Genomic DNA, 19,959 nt, shown 5'->3' with positions numbered 1-19,959 from the left:
GTTTTTCTTTCCACACATGCAGTCTGACCTACTGTGCTTTCTCTATTTTCTATACTTTTTTAAACTTCCAGTATCAGAAGGTTTTTACATTCCATCAAATGTGTTCAACCTCTCAATAACGGGGAAGCTCTTGTGACTTCTCCTGAGCAATTTTTCAAATAAGATTGTAAGTTCAGCACAAGACCCATCTCTAACATTAACCCCGACGAAGGGTCTCGGCCCGAAACGTCGACAGTCGAAAAGTCCTTATAGATGCTGCCTGGCCTTGCTGTGTTCCACCAGCATTTTGTGTGTGTTGTTTGAATTTCCAGCATCTGCAGATTTCCTCGAGTTTGCTCTAACATTAATTGTCCCTTTAGGACAGTGATAAAGCATTTTTTAAACTCAAAAAGGGTGGTGAATATTTAAAGGCAGAAGAAATGCACTTGATTAATGAGGGGGTGAGAAATTACTGCAGGTTGACAGTTGAGATTACAAACTGATCTGCCACGCTGTTACTGAACGATATAGTTGGTTTGGGAGTTGAGGTGGCTACCAATTCAGAAGATTGTAGATTCCAGCTTTGCCATCACCATTTCAGATTTAGTGGGGGCATGAGTTTTGAAAAGTGTTCCCGTTTTAATAGAAATAAACTGGTAAGTACCGTAACACTTCCACGTCAAACTCAGAAGCAAAATAAAAAATCAACCTGAAGGCAAGACTCTTTAGGAATACGGTGATTACAACTTTACTCAAAGCCAGAAGGCGTTCCAAATTAACAAAGGCCTTAGGTTCGTGTGTGAAGGAATAAATTGAGATACGCAAGAGCCTGCAGGCTGAGCACACACAACTCTCAACTTTGACTCCAGCTCAACTGCCTACGCAGCGTCTCTGGCTTGCGTCACGATCGACGCAACACCAGGGGCGGTACCAATGCTTCACCCAAGTTTCGCTTCCCCACCCCCATTTCCCTCCTTGGCCTCGCGAACCCTGGGAACTGTAGTTTGTTTACCGACAGTTTCGCCGGTGAAGAAGCCTGCTGCCCCACGGAGTGGAACTACAGGTTCCAGCACGCCTGGTCGCAGGCGTGCGACTGCGCAGTGTGAAGTGTCGTCCTTGCCTTCCTCCTCCCCCCCTCTCTCGCTCTCTCTCTTTCCCTTTCCCTTTCCCATCTTGTTCCCTCACTTACAGATGTGACGCCAGGAGAGACGCATTCTTAATGGGATTTTCCCGAATTTTTCTCTGATTACATCTTCCTCGGGCTGCACACAGATTTCATTTTTTAAAAAAAATCTCTCACACACAGAGGGACTCTCTCTTGCCGTGGAGGGGGGCAGCGGGTTTCCATGGCTTCTTTGTCAGGCTGCGGTGGCGGCGCCTCCAGGCACTCGGGCAGTTCCTAGTTTTAAATATTGTTTTTCTTTAAAGAATTAATTCGGTTAGAAACTATTTGGACTTTCCTCTGGGAACCGTTGCGGCGCGTTACCTTCGCCGTCTGATTTTTTTTATTTTGACTTAAATCTATAAATTTGTATACTTTTTTCTGAAAAAAATTCATTTATATAGCAAGTTTTAAAAAAAAAATTCTGTGTGTGTGTGTGTGGTTGTGATATGATGCTTGAAAGAAAACTGCAAGAGGTTTTCAAACGTTTTTCCTGACGGCGACGGTGTGGGTTTGGGTCCTCATTTGATTAAGCGACTGGGTGCAAGTGTTTTGCGTGTGTGTTGTGTTTTTCCACATAAATATATATATATATAAAAGGAAGCGAGTGACCGAGTTGCTGCATTGCAGCCCCCTTTGGAATATTATCTGTGCAATGGCGACTCCCAGCTACAGCAACAACTCCAGCAGCTCAGCACAGCAGCAACAGAGTCAGCAGCAAAACACAACCACCTGCATGCAGGGTAAGTCATCGGACAGCACTTTAGTGTAATGCTATTTGCAATGTCTAAGTTATATTCTTTCTGCTATGGGCTGTTAATACCTTGGTGTACATATTGTCGCTGCAGACAGTCTCTTCATTGGGCTTGGATTTGTAAGGTGTGGATTCAGGTTAGATAGTTCAGATTTCACTCTGCTTTTGATCTGTTATTCAAGAAATTATTTAAGTGGAACCAAGTTTTATGCTTGCAACAATTGTAAAATTATGGGGTGTCATTGTGTATAGTATCTTGTTTTCTGAAAACTTCAGGCTCATCGATATCATCTATCTTGCATTTTATTTCTCAAGAAATAAGAAGGTAGTTGCAGTTAAATGATGCATCTTGCACACCGAGTTATTTCAAATTGTTTTACACATTGAATTACTTTGAAATGTTGGTATGAATAGAGAAGCAGGGTGGTTGTTTTATGGTTGGAGAACGTCCATACTTTTTTTTCCTCCGGTGGTAAATGAAAAATATTACATGGTTAACTTTATAAAAATGCAATAAACTGGGTAACAGTTTGGAATTGTGTTGTATGGTTGTTATTTTCCTGTAGTAACATTGTTTCCCTGAAGTATGGTCCTTGAGTGAAATTACATTTCCTTTTTAGAAAATCCACTTTTCAGATCCTCTTTCTGTTTTCTCTTTCAGTTTTAACTGATACAATTTAATACATCATAAAGAAGTAGCCATTACAGGAAAAAATTCACCTTGCCCATTTATATTAAAGCTAACATTATTTGTAGGTATTGTATTTTGGGTTAATCCAAAATAATACAGGCAGATGTAATTCAGTTATTAAATATTTTGTCTTAGTTTGATATGTAGACTAACATTTGTCAGATAATTTCATTTGAACTAATATTTCTTATAATATACAGCATGAGGCTTATATAATTTGATAACGGATAAAATGTCCGATAAGACTGGTATTTTCCTGGTACTGTTGTAAAAATAGCATAAATAAGGAGCACTGTATTCTTTCATCCATTTTGATTTATTAACCTTTTAACTATATCTTGCTGCCACCATTAGTCAACATAGTAAATGCATTGAAGAAGTAACATTTCTAGAAGGATTTATTGCAAATATCTAGTTGTAATTTTGTGCTATCCTTGAACCATAGAGTTATGCTGTTGTGGTTTGTCCTCAGAATTTTAACATAGAGATTTGTAGATAACTTTAAGTCAGCCAACCATTTGTTTGATTCACTTTTGAAGCTTTACTTCCATTTTCATCCTGTGATGTATGCGTGTGCTCTTGGGGTGGTTTGCATGCACTCAGCGCATTTGCAGTTTGTACTAGTCTTGCTACATTTTGGTGTACTTGAATAGCTCATAGTTTACCCCTTGAATCACAAAAGCATCTACTTCACTTATCAGTCCTCAGTAGTTGTTTGGTAAAAAAAAGTATACACACTCATGCAATTGTGTGATGGATTTGTTTAGATCTTTTTACAATTGCACACATGACAGTGTTTTCATAGAATGATACAACAGAGAAAAAGGCTCACTTCATCCACGTGGACTGTGCCTATCTATGCATCGTTCTCAAGTTCTAGACCCTTGTACCCTAGCATGAAGATTGTGGTCTTCTATCCTATCTATGGCCCTTGTGATTTTATAAACCTCTACAAGGTTACCCTTCTGCACTCAGCCTTTTACTTCCATTGAGAATAATCTATAAACCTCTCCTTATAATTAAAGGCAGAATTAACAATTTACTGAACTGAATTTGCATAAAGATTTTCTCATGTTACACATATAGTGTAGATACCATGGCATTCGGATAAAAGTTTGTAAAGAAAACAAATCTTTTTTTAAATATTGGTGCTATATTTATGAACTGACATGGCCATTTTAAATGATATTTTGCTGCATTGTAAACACTAGCCAATATCGAGACATTTTCAAATTATTCCACAAGTTATCAATTTGTAGGAACCCATGAAATTAAAACTGCAATTTTGTTTTTGATTTCCAGAGGGTAATTCTTGAACATGTTTTTAGTTAAGGACTTTTACTAGTTTCTTTGCACAATATTGTAATACTTTTGTATGTAATACTGTATAAACCTGGATTAATAAATGACTGAATTTGTTGTGGTTGATCTTGGTTATAATTTGTAGAACAAGTGAATGGAATCTTTCATAATATTGAATATCAACAAAATATGCAAACCTATTAAACCTTATGTATTTTCATGAGTGTGGATGGTAACCTTCGGTAACTGATTTGTGTTTGCTCTGTTCTCCAACCCAACTGAATCTTTATTCTAATTTTGCACATCTGAATGAAAGCTATTTGCTTTATGATTGGATTCTGGTTCTCCAACTGCATCCTAGGTTTTAGAATTGTATATTGGATGGGGAACATTAATGGGGATCCAGGAAATGCAACTGATGTTTTTTTAGCTCACTGACCAATCAAGTCCAGAGTAACTGGTTCCTTGGTTCAAGTCCAGTTAATGGAGGAGATATTTTTTTTATCATCTAGCTACTAGTTTTATTTGTGTGTATGGTGTATTCAGTGTAATGTTCCCAGGTTGTCTTAAAGCTAAACTCCTTTGTTTTGGAGAAGGAAACCTGACATTTGTGAGCCTATCATACAGGTGTCTTACATTAACTTTGCTCTTTTGCTGCCTCTGAAATGGCCTACCAAGCCAAGTTGTTGAACTGAGCTGCCACTAAATGGTTTAACCTGTTTGACCTTGTCTTTGCCAATCTTATCCATCACAGATGCATCTGCTTGTGACTAGTGTCCTTGCGGAGACCAAGTCACATAACAGATGGCATTGTGTATTGTGGAACTACCACACTACATGGTGTCAGTTGCAGCTCAGTGGACAATCTTGCATCTAAGTTTGAAAACTGTCTGCATTAGTCCCCTTGGGAGATTTGAGCATATTCATTGAGCAGTGATATTGCTGTTCTGCTTTAAAGAATTTGGCACTACATTGGAATCTTTTCAGTTGAGATGTTGAATTTGATTCCCTGCCTGACCTTTAAGATGAATATAAAAGATTTTTAAAAACTTGTCTCTTTGGGGCTTCTAATGAATTTTATTTCATGTACTCCTTGCGGCTTGAATTAGGCATCCATGGAGTATTGCCGGCCATCTGTATCAGCAGAGTTGTATTCATCTCGGTCAACAATTTTATAACCCAGGATTTATTTCAGTTCTTCATCGCGCTCAAGCCAGGTTATTTTCAGATGATGTATCAAAATCCTGGGAGACTTCAATATGTTTCATGTATGTCAGTGCAGCATCAAATGAGATGCCAGCTTGGTGAAACCACAAGGTGAAGCTGTGGCGTGTTAAAACTGAGCAAAACAAAGCTGTAGCCTGGCCATCAGGTCATGTAAGGTGGTGGAGCAATGAAGTTACTATTAGGAATTGGATAGCTTTATTGGTGCTCTCCCACAGTAGACAAATGCTCATGTTTGTCTCCCAAAACTGAGGAAATTATGCATCAAGCAGAAATAGAATAACGTGGAGGCTGTAAGAATAGTTTGGCTGTAAGAATTCTCCAATTTCAGGTTTTCCCCTCCCCCTCCCCCATCCCTACATTCATTCTAGCCCCCATCACCTTGTTTCTTTTTCTCCTTCCCCTTAATATACTCCATCTTTCCATCTTCCACAAAGTCTTGCTGGGTCCCTTAAATCTTTTATCCTGTGGTTATAAGACTATTAACTGGTTCCTTAATTTGATAAGATGATTCTTGACCTCACAAGCTCCCTCATTATAATCTTGCACTTTATTGTTTGCCTCTATTTTCTCGGTAGCTGTTACACTTTATTCTGCATTGTTTATTGTTTTACCTTCAACTACTACATTGCACTGTGTAATGATTTTATCTGTATGAACTGTATGCAACAAAGCTTTTCATTATCTTAGTATATGTGAAAATAAACCAATTCTAATCCCATCTTCCTTATTTGTTGCCATGTCTATCAGATTCCATCATCTGCAGCACCTTTTTCCCTTCTCTTATCACCTCCTAGCCTACATTTCCAGTATTACACTTCACCTGCCTATTACTTTCCTGGATCCACCTATTACTTGCTAGCTTTTGCTCCACCCCTCTCCCCACCCCTTCATACTGGCTATCTCCCCTCTATCTCTGTTCAGATGAAGGGTCTTGACCCAAAACATCAATTGTCCCTTTATCTCCACAGATGTTACTTGATCTGCTGAGTTCCTTCAGCATTTTGTTTGTTACTCCAGATTCAAGGATGTGCCATCTCTTTTTTTTCCCATCTGTTAAATAAGTAGTTGAGTAGTTGGTTTGCTTTTGAAGCTGCTAACTCAGGTTCTGTTGGAAGCTGTATGACTGTCTTTCATAGAAGTTAATGTTCATGCCTGGGGATGCAGGAGGGCCACACCTGCGTTAACTGAATTTGGCAATTACTAGCTGGGTGTGTAACATAATGCTCCTTTTGGCATGTTGCCAATGCTCTTAGCGATGCTACCTCCCCCAAAAAAAGTCAAGACTTGAGCTTTCTTGAAAACAGGACATCTTGTAGAACAACAAAAGTTATCTTGATAAATCTGGGTTGTTACAGTATGAAAATGGGAACAAAAGACTTGAACATCTCTATAAGCAGTATAGCTTCTCCTCATCTTGAGTTCTCCTGAGTAATCCAATAATTTAGCAAAATAACTTGTAGCCCAACTAAACTGAGTCCACTTTTGAGATTGAATATTTCAATTCCACACTGTGCAAGGTTGATTTGAAGAACAACTTATTGTGGGAATCTGGTGATGCACAGAATCTTAACTGAGCTTCAGGCTTTTGGCAAAATGTGGTTTTGAGAATCTTAGTAAAACAAGTTAGTGGGAATTGATCAAAGCACTCTTCAGGACAGAGACTGATAATCCTGCACAATGGATCACAGAAGAAATCAGCAAGTCTACCCACCATCAACACAGCAAGAAGATAACAGAATATATTTCATTTACTTAGATGCAAGCAGTTACAGAATTTTAAACCATCTGAAAGCAATGCAACCCATTTGATAAAGAAGCCTGTGCATCTGATACCATAAACAAAATGTTTGCATTATGTATGATATAATAGATGAACTACAGCAAACTCATCAAGGCTTTCTCAATAGCATCATTGAACTTGCAATCTCCGTAACCCAGGAAGACTCAAGTAAAAGTTAATGGAAATATCACGATACCAAAGTGGCAGACAATTCTGACAAATGGATACTGCTGTCCCTTCATTGTCATTGGGAATATTTCTGTTTTTTTCCCATAGGAAATATTGTGTGTGCACACCCACTGCATAGTTTGTAGCAATGTGCATAGATGGCTTGTCCTTAGTTTTTCCAAGGACATCCATGGGTAGGCAGATAGTGTGACCTTATCAGTAAAGGCCAGGTGTGAAAAGCTATTTTAATTAGCATAAGATGAAATTTGGTTTCTATAAAGTGTTTGTCTCAGAATTTCAGAAGGAGTTTGAAGCGGCAACCAATGAATTAGTAACATAGATTGTCATCTGTTCTTGTTGCTGATGTATTTTGTAGGGTGGCATTGGTGGATGACTATAGGTTTATTGTGACCAATTAGCAACAAGTAATGGTTAATGATTTTGTTTGCACCTTGTGTCAGTTTGTAATCAAAATTGCCTATTCATACCAGTCATTTGATGTACTGCCTTGTCAAGTGCATTTTTAGATCACTTAAGAATTATTTAAGGGCTGTTAGTACATTCCACATTGGTCTGTATTTTGTAGATTGTTGTTCCTCAGTCGCTGTGATTTGAAAATTTCAGTTTTGTTTAAATCTTGCAGTAAAATCTGGTTTTGGTAAAAGTGACTATGAAATAAGCAGATTTGTTCCATAGCTCCAATTGTTTCTCAAATATTATTTCCGGAAGGAAACCACCTAAGCTGGTTATTTCTCGATGTTTGCTGTTCCCTATATGGTTGTGATACTGGAGTTGTCTGATTTAATGAGAACAACCCACTAAACCTTATTAGCGAAACAAGAATGGGCAATAATTACCAGTGTTGCCAGCAACATTCATCCCTGTAGAGAAAATTAAAATGCCCTTTTCATATTTGATATCTACAAATGTACCAAAGAAAACCTTCCATATTTGCAATTTTGAGCCTGCTTGCAAATTAATTAAATTCATTAAAATGTAATTAAAACCTTAACAGTCCATATAGTTTTATTCATAGGTATAAATTCATAGTTTTTATGAATGCAAATAAGTTTGACTCCATTGATTTACTTTACTTCCACACACTACTAGCTTGTGGATCTTGAGCACTGTTGACTAGAGTATGCAGGTTGCACTAGCAATTATTTGCTCAGAGGCTGAGCTCTAAGCCATTATTGAATCGTTTATTGATGTAAATGGAAGGATGAGTTTTATAGAAGTTGATCCCCTGCTAGTGTGTTCCTTCAGCATTTCCCTCTGCTGAGGAATCATGGTAAAACACTGGAAAATGTGAACTATTTCTTTTACCTTGTGAGCCAGCTCCCAGTTATGCCATTCATCAATGAAGAAATTAGCTTTTTATCCAATGCAATATCACAAATTTTCCTCAGTTGAAGAAATGATGTATTTGAATGTCGTGACATCTGACCTGATATAATACTCATGCTCTTAAAGGTACCAGTCATTCCTATGCTTATATGTTTCAGAAACCCAGAAAAGCACGGTAAATATACCAATGATATTTTTGTAGAATCCCTCCCAATCTATTGGTCAATAAGTAACTCAGTGTCCTCTCCTGGGGTAATATCCCAAGCTGAAGACACCAATTAAGCTAAGTCAACTGTGTTGGACAAGCAATGTTATTACAATGTCTGATATCAGACTGCCAAAACATAAGCTATTATGAGCTGTCAACAAAAGTGATTACTGGGTAATCAGGTGAAAAGACTCAAAAGATGTGCTTGAAGCCCCCTTTTAAAACAAAATTGCAACATTCTCTCTATCGCCTGGAAATTATTGTATAAAAATGGATGAGTAGCATTTGGGATGGTGTTAAGAATCTTGAGCCCTTGCGTTTGGAATGCACAGAAAATCTGAATCAGCAGTGGAAAGAGCACACCACCTACCCATGTATGTAGTTGTCTACAGTTCTTACATTGGCCTCATCAATCGCCTCTAAATCTATAGTGGAAGCAAGTCATCCTTAGTCCCAAAGGAAACTGCAAAAGAGCAATTAATCAAATTAAGTTCTTTCACTCAGCATCTTCCTATATCCTGCTGCTTCATTGCAACATTTACTTCCCAGACATTTGGTGATTCATTGTAAATAGATGTTCTTACATATCTGACCCTACAGTTCCATCGAACCACTGACTTGGGATTCCAACATGTATGTGAAGAAATATCTCTACTATTTTAGTTCAGGGCGTATCTGTAGATGTGCTTCTTGGAATGAACTTTTGTTGTGCTTGGAAAATATTTTTTTAAAAAATGAGTGACAAAAGAAAAGTGATGGTTTTTTAGTTGGGAAGAAAGGCACATATTTGTGAGGAGCAGAGAAAAGACAAACTTGCCAAAGTAAAGAATAAATTTGGCTGAATTTTGAAAGGAAGTAGCAGGGAAAAGTATTTTTGTTAATAGCTACTTGTTGGGTCTTCTGATGAACAGTAATTTGTGAAGGGGTTCTACAAACTTAGTGTAATCTTGGAATTCTAGATATCTAGTCCTACTAATGTATAAATATCTTTATTTCTTTCAGAAGTCTACACTTATTTTCCAATGTTTGGTTCACCACTGGTTCAATATTTTTCTTAAAGTAATACTTCAGTAATTTTTCTTAGATAACTATTTGCAGAGTTGGAGTAAGAGGCATTTTGGCTGAACTTGTGCATTGATTATTATTAACTATAATAATTAGAGGTGGTAAAAAAAACAGTACAGGTGGCCCCTGCTTGTCGAACGTTTGATTTACGACAACTCGCTGTTACGAAAGACTTACATTAGTACCGTAGATTCCGGATTATAAGCCGCTACTTTTTCCCCACATTTTGAACAGCTTTGAACTCTGCGGCCTTTAATCCAGAGCGGCTAATACATGGTTTTTTTTCATGCCGCCTCGTAAACATTTTGCCTCGTAACAGTAGACCAATAAAATTGATGAGTAGTTCACAGAGGTCCAATGAAATTGTACGATAAATCAAGCGCACTTTCACAATTAAATTATTGTAAATCAGTCATTTGTACTCACCCTCATCAACATGGAAAACACTCGAAGAAAAGCAAGACCCGAGCGCGTCAGACCCGAGCGCATCAGACCCGATTAGACCCGATCGCGTTACACGAGCGCGTCAGACCCGATTAGACCCGATCGCGTTACGCGAGCGCGTCAGACCCGAGCGCATCAGACCCGATTAGACCCGATCGCGTTACGCGAGCGCGTCAGACCCGAGCGCATCAGACCCGATTAGACCCGATCGCGTTACGCGAGCGCGTCAGACCCGAGCGCATCAGACCCGATTAGACCCGATCGCGTTACGCGAGCGCATCAGACCCGAGCGCGTCAGACCCGAGCGAAAGCGCTGCTTTTAAGTTAAAGGCGATCAATAACTTTTCCTGGTAGGCTGCAGTATATATATTTTTACCAGTCGCTAGGAGATATTGGAATGTTGTTCGTGCTGTTCAGTAAAAAAGTATATGCAACGTAATTTGTGTACCGATACGTATGTATATTTAAAAGTAGCGGTGCGGCCTAAAATCCGGTGCGGCCTTTACAATTAAAAAATTGATTTTATTTCTAAAATTAGAGCCAGCGGCTTTTAATCAGGTGCGCTCTGTAGTCCGGAATCTACGGTAACTGTTTTCGCTAACCAAAGATCATTTTCGCTTTTACGAAAAAAAAGATGCCCGCTTTATGTGTGTTTACCCTGAGAAAGACTACAATGACTGTGAAGCCTTGTGCGGGCAATTGTTTGTGCATGCATGTACATGCCGATTTTTTTTTTTCTCCAAATCAATTTTGGTTCGCTACCTTCCCGAGTTTGATAAGGGAAACTACACCGTACCTACAATATTTCTGCTTTATATAGGGTGTAAATTTATTATATCATTCCTGCTTTTACTATATGTTAGTGTTATTTTAGGTTATATGTGTTATTTGCTTTGATTTGGTAGGTTTTTTTTGGGTCTGGGAACGCTCAAAAAATTTTCCCTTATAAATTAATGGTAATTGCTTCTTCACTTTACAACATTTCAGATTGCAAACAGTTTCATAGGAACGCTCTACCTTCGGATTGTTGGGGAAACCTGTACTTAATATGCTATTATGGCAAAAGTGGAGGAAGACAGAAATGCAAAGGCCATGATGAAGTAGATTTGGACATTAGGACCATAAGACATAAGAGCAGAATGAGGCCATTTGGCCAGTTGAGTCTGCTCTGCCATTCGATCATGGCTGATCCTTTTTCCCCCCTCTTCAGCCCTGCTCCCTGGCTGCCTCTCCATAACCTTTGATGCACCATTTAGAAAATGGTCTGCACATTTATTTCGACTACCAAACTGCATGACCATGCATTTTCCGATATTGTATTTCATTTGCCACTTTCTTGCCCATTCTTCTAATCTAAATTCATCTATGGCCTACCTTTTTCCTCAACACTACCGGCCCTCTCCACCAATCTTCATATCATCTACAAACTTGGCAACAAAGCTTCCTATTCCATCATCAAAATCATTCATATATAGCATAAAAAGAAGTGGTCCCAACACCGACCCCTGCATAACACCACTAGTCACAGGCAGCCGACCAGAAAAGGATCCTTTTATTCCCACTTGCTGCCTCCTAGCAGTCAACTAATGCTCTAATCATGCCAAAACTTTCCTGTAACACCATGGGCTCTTAACATGTTAAGTAGCCTCATGGGTGGCACCTTGTCAAAGGCCTTCTGGAAGTCTAAATTTACAACATCCACTGCATTCCCTTTATTTATCCTACTTGTAATCTCCTCAAAGAATTCCAACAGGTTCGTCAGGCAAGATTTTCCCTTGATGAAACCATGCTGACTTTGTCCTATCTTGTCCTGTGTCACCAAGTACTCTATAACCTCATCCTTAACAATTGACTTCAACATCTTCCCAACCACTGAGGTCAAGCTAACTGGTCTGTCTATAATTTCTTTTCTGCTGCCTTCTTACAATGGAGTGACATTTGCAATTTTCTAGTCCTCTGGCTTCCAGTTTTTTGAGCACCTTCTTTGTTGTGATAGTAACTGCACTCTTCTACAGTGAAGGCTGATGCAAAATACTCATTTAGTTCATCTGGCTTCATTTTCTAGTGGTCCTATATCCCTCTCATTTCTTTTTTTAAATATTTTTTTTTGAAAAAGCTGTTACTATCCACTTTGGTATTGTTTGCTAGTTTGCTTTCATATTTCAGCTTTTCCCTCCTAATGATTCTTGTAGTTGCTTTCTGTAGATTTTTAAAAGCTTCCCAGTCTTCTATCTTCTCACTAATTTTTGCTTGTCTGCTCACTCTCTTGCTTTTATATTAGCTTTGACTTAGTCAGCCACAGTTGTACTATTTTGCAATATGTGTATTTCTTCACTTAAGGATTGCATCTATTCTGCACATTCCTCATTTTTCCCATAAATTTGTGCCATTGCTGCTCTCCTGTCATCCCTGCCAGCATCTCCTTCCGATTTATTTTGGCCAACTCCTCTCTCATACCACTGCAATTTCCTTTACTCCACTGAAATCAGACTTTACTTTCTTTCTGTCAGATTTCAAGTTGAACTCACTCAATCATATTGTGATCACTGCCTCCTAAGACTTCTTTTACCTTAAGCTCCCTAATCACCTCCGGTTCATTGCATAACACTGAATCCAATATAGCTGGTCCCCTAGTAGGCTCAACAACAAACTGCTCTAAAAAGCCATCTTGTAGGCATTCAACAAATTCACTTTCTTGAGATCCATTTCCAACCTGATTTTCCCAATAGACCTGCATGCTGAAATCTCTCATGGCTTTCATAACATTGCCTTTTTGACATGTCTTCTGTTTCCCATTATAATCTGTGGACCACATCCCAGCTACTGTTTGGAGGCCTGTGTATAACTGCCATCAGGGTCTTTTTACCCTTGCATTTTATTAACTCAATTCACAAGGATTCAACGTCTTCCGGTCCTATGTAAAATTTTTCTACTGATTTGATGCCAACTTTTACCAGCAGAGGTACACCACCCCCTCTGCCTACCTTCCTATTCCTCCAATACAAAGTGTAACCTTGGATGTTCAACTCCAAATTACAACCATTCTTCAGCTATGATTCAGTGATGGCCACAACATCATACCTGACAATCTATAATAGTGCAACAAGATCATCACTTTATTTCTTAAACTCTGTGTACCGAGATATAACACTTTGAGTACAGGGTTTGCTACCATTTTTGATTCTGCATCCCTGATGTATTGATACTCACCTTGCTAGCTGCAATTTTGTTCTGTCATCCTGCCCTTCCTGGCAGTCTGACTGCATGCTATCTTTGCTTTTTTACCATCCGTCCTATCCTGAATTCTTTCACTCCCATTCCGTTCCAAATCAGTTTAAATTCTCCCCAACAACTCTAACAAACCTATTGTTTGTTGAAAATATTGGTCCCCCTTGGGTTCAGGTGCAACCTGTCACTTTTGTACAGGTCATACCTCCTCCAGAAGAGATCCCAATGATCCAAGAACCTGAAGCCCTGCACCACCTTCTAAGCCATGCACTAATCTGCCAAATCATCCTGTTTTTACCCTCACTGGCATGTGGCACAGGTAGCAATCTGGAAATTACTACCCTGGAGGTCCTGCTTCTCTGCTTTCTGTCTTACTCTCTTAAATTCTCTCTTCATGACCTCTTTGCTTTTCCTTCCTATGTCATTGGTACCATCAGATTCCTAAATTATCTTGTCATATATAACCCAGACTCTGCTTTATTCAGTGGCTGCTGTATTTGTCTGGCTAGCCCAGGATTGATCACGGGGTTCAGTTGGGCAGATAATGAGATTTGCTTTACTTTGGAATATGTGCAATGCTTGGCATTTAGAATGTGCATCTTGTTTGTAGCCTGTAATTCCATACTTCATTGATATCTTCCTGTGCTTAGGAATAAGCTGTTTCATTTCCCAAGGCCTTGCAAATGGAATTGAGCATGGTAAATATTAGGAGTCATTCCAATTTTGACCTAAGGGAAGGAAGGTTACTGAAGTTGCTGGGCCCATGAATTGCCCTGATGATTGCCAACGGTACTCTGGGCTGAGATTGGTGATCAGCCACACATTAGTTTTCACAAACTCTTACTGCAGTGTTTGCAGAGTTTCCCAGTTGTACTTCTTTTGCGTTCTGTTTTACCTGCTCTCTATGATGCCACAATTGGCACGTGGTAATGTCAAAGGCAGTTACACTCACCTTATTTCTGGAATTTGGCTGTTTGGTATTTCAGACATGTAGTTCAAGTCAGGGAACACCCACTTTCCTTCAGATCTCCTTTGCAAATGTTTATTTCCAATAATATTCAGACAATGTGAACAATGCTATATTAGAAAGATTCATTGTTATTCACTTGCATATAACTATTGTTTAATCTGGAATGACACAAATATGTGCAATATTTTACCTTTTTAATAAGTTTTTTGCCATTTCCATTCCAAATTCCTAATGCCACAATGCTTTCGATTGTTGACAAACCTCTTGCCTTTTACTTTTGTCTTAGTCCTTCCAAATAATATCTTGCCTTGGTATGCCTCTACTTTTGCAGCTTTGAATGTGACTGGCGTATAGCATGTTAAACATTAGTTACCAGACAAGCTGGCCTGCATCAAACATGCTTTACTCTTTCAAAACTGGTCAACACTCATGAATTATTTTGAAGATTGCTGATATGGACAGTTAAGGCTGATTTATACTTGTGCGTATGGGCTATGCCGCAGCCTACACCGTAACCCTGATTTTCACTTCTGTGTCGCTCTACGCCATATCAAGCATGCATTGGTGAGCGCCAAAATGCTAGTTGGCGGTGGGGTTTCAATGCCACTATGTTGAGTTTCTTGGTGAGAGACATGGACGAGGCAATGGATTTCAAACATTTTCGCGTGTCGGCAGGTAGATTTGACAATTTGGTTCATCTATTTCGCATCGGTGTACGCACAGCCTGCAGACATGGGCGGATAAGAAGCAACTGGAAATGCGTAGGAGGAAATGTGATGCTACCAAGCAGACCGATCACAGTTGTTGCGGTCTGCGTTACTGCAACGCGTGAGTAATATTTTTCTGGAGAGGTGCACATCACCCAACAGTGTAGGGTACGCGTTACCTATGGTGTCGATACAACGCACAAGTATAAATTAGCCTTTACTCCTCTATTTCCTAGTTTGTTTAAATCTCTCTCAGCTCTGTGTTGTGTCTCTGCTGCAATAAGCTAACTTTCGTGACATTTGTATCCTGTTTAAACTCGAAAATGAGCAACATTCCTTTATCTTCCTTTCCAACCTGCAATGCAAGTATGTCCTTGGCATATAATTAGATAGATAGATAGATAGATGCTTTATTCATCCCCATGGGGAAATTCAACATTTTTCCAATGTCCCATACACTTGTTGTAGCAAAAACTCATTACATACAATACTTAACTCAGTAATAATATGATATGCATCTAAATCACTAACTCAAAGGCATTAATAATAGCTTTAAAAAAAAAAGTTCTTAAGTCCTGGCAGTTGAATTGTAAAGCCTAATGGCATTGGGGAGTATTGACCTCTTATCCTGTCTGAGGAGCATTGCATCGACAGTAACCTGTCGCTGAAACTGCTTCTCTGTCTCTGGATGGTGCTATGTAGAGGATGTTCAGGGTTTTCCATAATTGACCGTAGCCTACTCAGCGCCCTTCGCTCAGCTACCGATGTTAAACTCTCCAGTACTTTGCCCACGACAGAGCCCGCCTTCCTTATCAGCTTATTACGTGAACCCATTTATTGAACAGTTTCAGCTGACTGCATCAGAGTACTTGAATGAATTTGCCACAGTTATCACAGACTTTATAAAGACACTCGTGGATGAGTATGTCCCTACAAAATGATTCAGTCTTCCCCAAACAGAAGCACTGGATGAACCAAGAGATTCTTAATCTGCTGAGGATATGATTGGAAGCATTCAGGGCTGGTGACCTATTAAAGTGCAAGAGGTCCAGGTATGACCTGAAAGCTATCTCATATGCGAGGTGGTGATTCTGGGCTAACTTGAATAACAGAAGGATGCTCAGCAGCTGTGGGAGGGCTTGAATGCCATCACTTCCTTCAAAGCAAAACTAAGCAATGTAAATGACAACATTTGCTGATAATACCATTGTTGTTGGCTGAATTAAAGCTGATGATGAATCAGCATATTGGAGAGAGATTGACAATGTGTTTGGTGCCACAATAGCAGCCTCTCACCCAACCTTAGCAAATCAAAGAACTGTTTATTGATTACAGGCAGCAGCAGACAGAAGTTCATGAGCCAGTCCTTATCGGAGGTCTAAAGATGGAGAGGGTCAGTGACCTTAAATCCTTGGTATTAGGAGATCTCTGCAGGGAGCAGAATGCAAGTAGGAGTGAAGAATCATAAAGAAGGCATGACAACATCTCTACTTTCTTCAAAGTCTGCGTCAACTCGCCAACACTTTGGCAAACTTTTATAAATGCACAGTGGAGAGTATCCTACAGTAGCCTAACTGGTTGCATCATGGCCTGACATGGAAACATTAGTACCCAAGAACAAAATAGTTCCAGAAAATCGTGGATCTAGCCAGTCCACCACAGGCTATGCTCTCCCCACCATTGAGCACATTCACAAGGAGTGCTACAGCAAGACTGTAACATCGATTATCAAAGATCCCCACCATCCAGGCCATTTCGTCTTCTCACTACTATCAAGGAGGAGGTACAAGAGCTTTATCTTTCCAACTACCAGGTTTAGGATCAGCTATTACCCTACAACCATCAAGCTTCTGAACTGATGTGGATAGCTTCGCTCTTCCCAACTCTGAATTGATTCCACCACTGGCGCAGTGACATCAACACCGGACTCCGGAGCGAAGGTTCCCAAGTTCAAATCCAGTCGGGCCGCTCCCGGACATGCTTTCCATCTGTGCTGGGTTGAGTGTCGAGCTCGCAACTCAGTCTCGTTTAAAAAAAACAACACTGTGCTGTGAGAAGGACGTGAGGGACCACTCACAGAATCTTTCCCCCAAGACAACCACTTGAAAAAATAAGTGGTCGCCGAGGCTCTGGCAGAGTATGGCATGCACACGCTTAGGGACTCACTTTCAAGGACTCAAAATTTGTCTTTTGCACATTGGCTGTTTGCCAATCCTTACTGGTTTTCATAAATTCTATTATATTTCATATTTTCCTGTAAATGATTCTCAAGGTAGCATATGGTGATGTATGCATTGATAATAAATTTACTTTGACATTGGGTTTCTCACATGCTAACTAAACCAAGACTCCGACAGTGGTTATTCCTATTGTGCATTGAAGGCACGTCTTCAGGTTGGTTGCCTTTTTGCAGGGGCTTCAATCCTTGTCTGTTTTCTTTTGGTCCTTGCGATAAATGTCATTATAAGTGGCCAATTGTGTATCATCATCCTCACTTTCCAAATTCTTGCTCTCAAAGAGGTGTCCAGTTTCTGACCTTCCTTCAGTTCAAGTCTCGTAATTTGGCTGCTTGTGAATTAGCTTTCACTTTTCCTGGAGCTAGTTATTTCAGTTACACGTAAGATTCTCCATCTGACTTGATGCTGAAATTGTACTTCCAAAAAATTTTGTGATTTCTGTGGATATTCCGCAATCCAACTCTTTAGCCTATTGGGTCAATGGCCATATTTTTTGGTCTCGTCCATTTCCAGGCTGTTTCCTGCTATCTCTTCTCATTCTGTAAACTTAACATTCAAAATGTGATGCTTACATCCAGTCTTGTATCAAATTTTATTCACATACTCTTCCTTGATGACTTATTTGCCACCCAGTCCTTCAGTTTTATTAATCTTTTTCTTGTAATCCTTTTGTGCCTTTATCTCAACCTAAGTTTAGCCTTCAGTGCCTCATTCCCCTTTGGTGGCTCTAGCTGCATTGTGCTGGTCAGAAGGAAGACCAGGTCTTAATTCTGTAGGTTGTAACTCAAGCTTCTCACTGATCTTGCTTTTAGCATGCCCTAGGAATCTATCTTTGATCCCCTTTTCCTCATACTTCCACATTCAACTTCCACATTCAGGCTGGCGTTGTTAAATTGTACTTCGGCATGTTTCATTTTCTCAAATGCTTCTGCTTTTCTAATTTCAGTTTTTTTATCTGCTTTCGTTCATTTGAACTCTTAGATGACTTAACTTTTGTCTTCAGTATCTGCTATAAATGCCACCTCCCTCACCAGTGATTTCAGTCCTCCTTTCATTGTCATAATTACTCACCATTGAGTTTAGCTGAGCCTGTTTTGTTACTGGCTTCCATCCAGGCCTTGGCACCTCTGCACCAGAAGTGCTGATCTTTGTATTTGTTATCTTGAGTCTTGGCTGTTTTGATGCTCTCCTGACTGACCTACATTTTTTCTTTGTTCTAGCATATCTATATGCTTTTTTTGTATCTTGTACCAAGTCCCACTTTCATAATTTTCTTTGAACAATGTTGTGTCTCAGCAGTCTAGCATTTATAAATTCATTATTTTTGTTTGTGTAAATCCTTTATTGGTGCTGGTTTTTAAATGTATAAACACCTGCAACCCAAAGCTAGAATCAGAAAACAATGTTCTTTTGGAGATATGGGCAACAATTAATTTTCTGAATGATTATTCTTTTCTTTTCCACATTTAATTTTATAGTTTGGAATATTTTTGTATTAAACTCTACTAAAGCAGTAGTAATTAAAACAACTGTTTCACCTGTGTTATGAGATTGTTACAACTCCTATAATTCAATTTCTTAATATACAGTGGTAATAAGTTTTGTATGTTTAATATTTATAAAAGTTAATTACTGAGCTACACAATCTTTAATGTGATCTTGAATAATGCAATTTCATTGCTAGAATTAGCTTTTCTTGATTGTTAAGTAATGGTCTGTTGCTGGAAAACAACTGTAATTAGTTTTAGGGGCTAGAAATTAAATTTCACTTTCCACCTGATAATTGTGCATAATTCCCAAATGTAAGAGAATTGCATAGTTCCCTTGATTATCATGTTAGGGCTCTGGGAGGTAGAATAGAGGCAACATGACTAAGCTTAAGCTAAATGATCAGCTACAAAATCTATAGTGGGTGAACGTTGAAGCTTGCTCAAAGCCCTTAAAGCTTTCAAGATTTTGGCCTTTATTTATTCATGGACAGGTGTAACGTGCAGGGTTTAAGCAGACATTGGTACTTAGGAAGTAACTGTTCATATCCACATCTTGCAAAATAATCCTGCAGTGTTATCCTGCCTTGGCAGAAAAGAAAGGCCTGAGTGATCTATGTTGGCAAGCCAGATGGTGCTAATGGATGTACAAAGGGCTGACATTTGTTATCCTTCCGTAAATCCCATTGAGCTATGGAAATAAGTGATACCATATGGAACTTTCATTGTCTTTTAGCTTCTATAGGAAATCATCATAGTCTCCTCCAGTTGAATAAACTATTGTTTCCTATGATACTTCGTACTTCATCCATCTTAGTGATTACTTGTGTTTGTTTTCATAATAGAATGACCAAGCACTCATATGTGGATTAAGAAATATGCACTCAAATTGCTGATTTCAAATAGTATTCATAGTGGTTAAGACCATAAGTCTTTTTTTTTAAAATTTCTTCTCTCACACTGAGGAACAGAATTTAGAATTTGGCAAGATTCAGTAGGTATTAACAATTACACAGAATTTCACCTAGGTGGTCGTTTATAAGGTATGATGTATTTTGAATTGCAGGCAGGTTACTTTGTTGATTAGGATATAATGACTGAACCATAATCTCCTCAAACTTGTCTTCCATGAATGTCTTTCCAGCTTTTGCTGAATTCTACATCATCAACTAGGCCCACTGAGATTAACTGTCATCATGGCCC

At 39.1% G+C, this 19,959-nt stretch overlaps 1 protein-coding gene across 9 annotated transcripts in view; it reads left to right on the top strand.

Annotated features, from left to right (window-relative positions):
* Positions 1–1,099: 1,099 nt before the first annotated feature.
* Positions 1,100–19,959, top strand: part of map2k4a (mitogen-activated protein kinase kinase 4a) — a 140,210-nt gene continuing 121,350 nt past the window's right edge. For 4 of the 9 annotated variants that reach the window (XM_073025865.1, XM_073025861.1, XM_073025860.1 and 1 more), the window contains exon 1: positions 1,101–1,884. In XM_073025865.1, the coding sequence (XP_072881966.1) occupies positions 1,797–1,884 (88 nt within the window). In that variant the 5' untranslated portion in view covers positions 1,101–1,796. Of the gene's footprint in view, positions 1,885–19,959 lie in introns of all 9 variants that reach the window. The other 5 variants (XM_073025864.1, XM_073025863.1, XM_073025859.1 and 2 more) reach the window with 4 other exon arrangements.

This window comes from Hemitrygon akajei, chromosome 22 (assembly GCF_048418815.1).
Source record: "Hemitrygon akajei chromosome 22, sHemAka1.3, whole genome shotgun sequence".
NCBI lineage: Eukaryota > Metazoa > Chordata > Chondrichthyes > Myliobatiformes > Dasyatidae > Hemitrygon > Hemitrygon akajei.
Note: the sequence above shows the minus strand (reverse complement) of the source record. Positions and strands in the feature narration are given on the sequence as shown.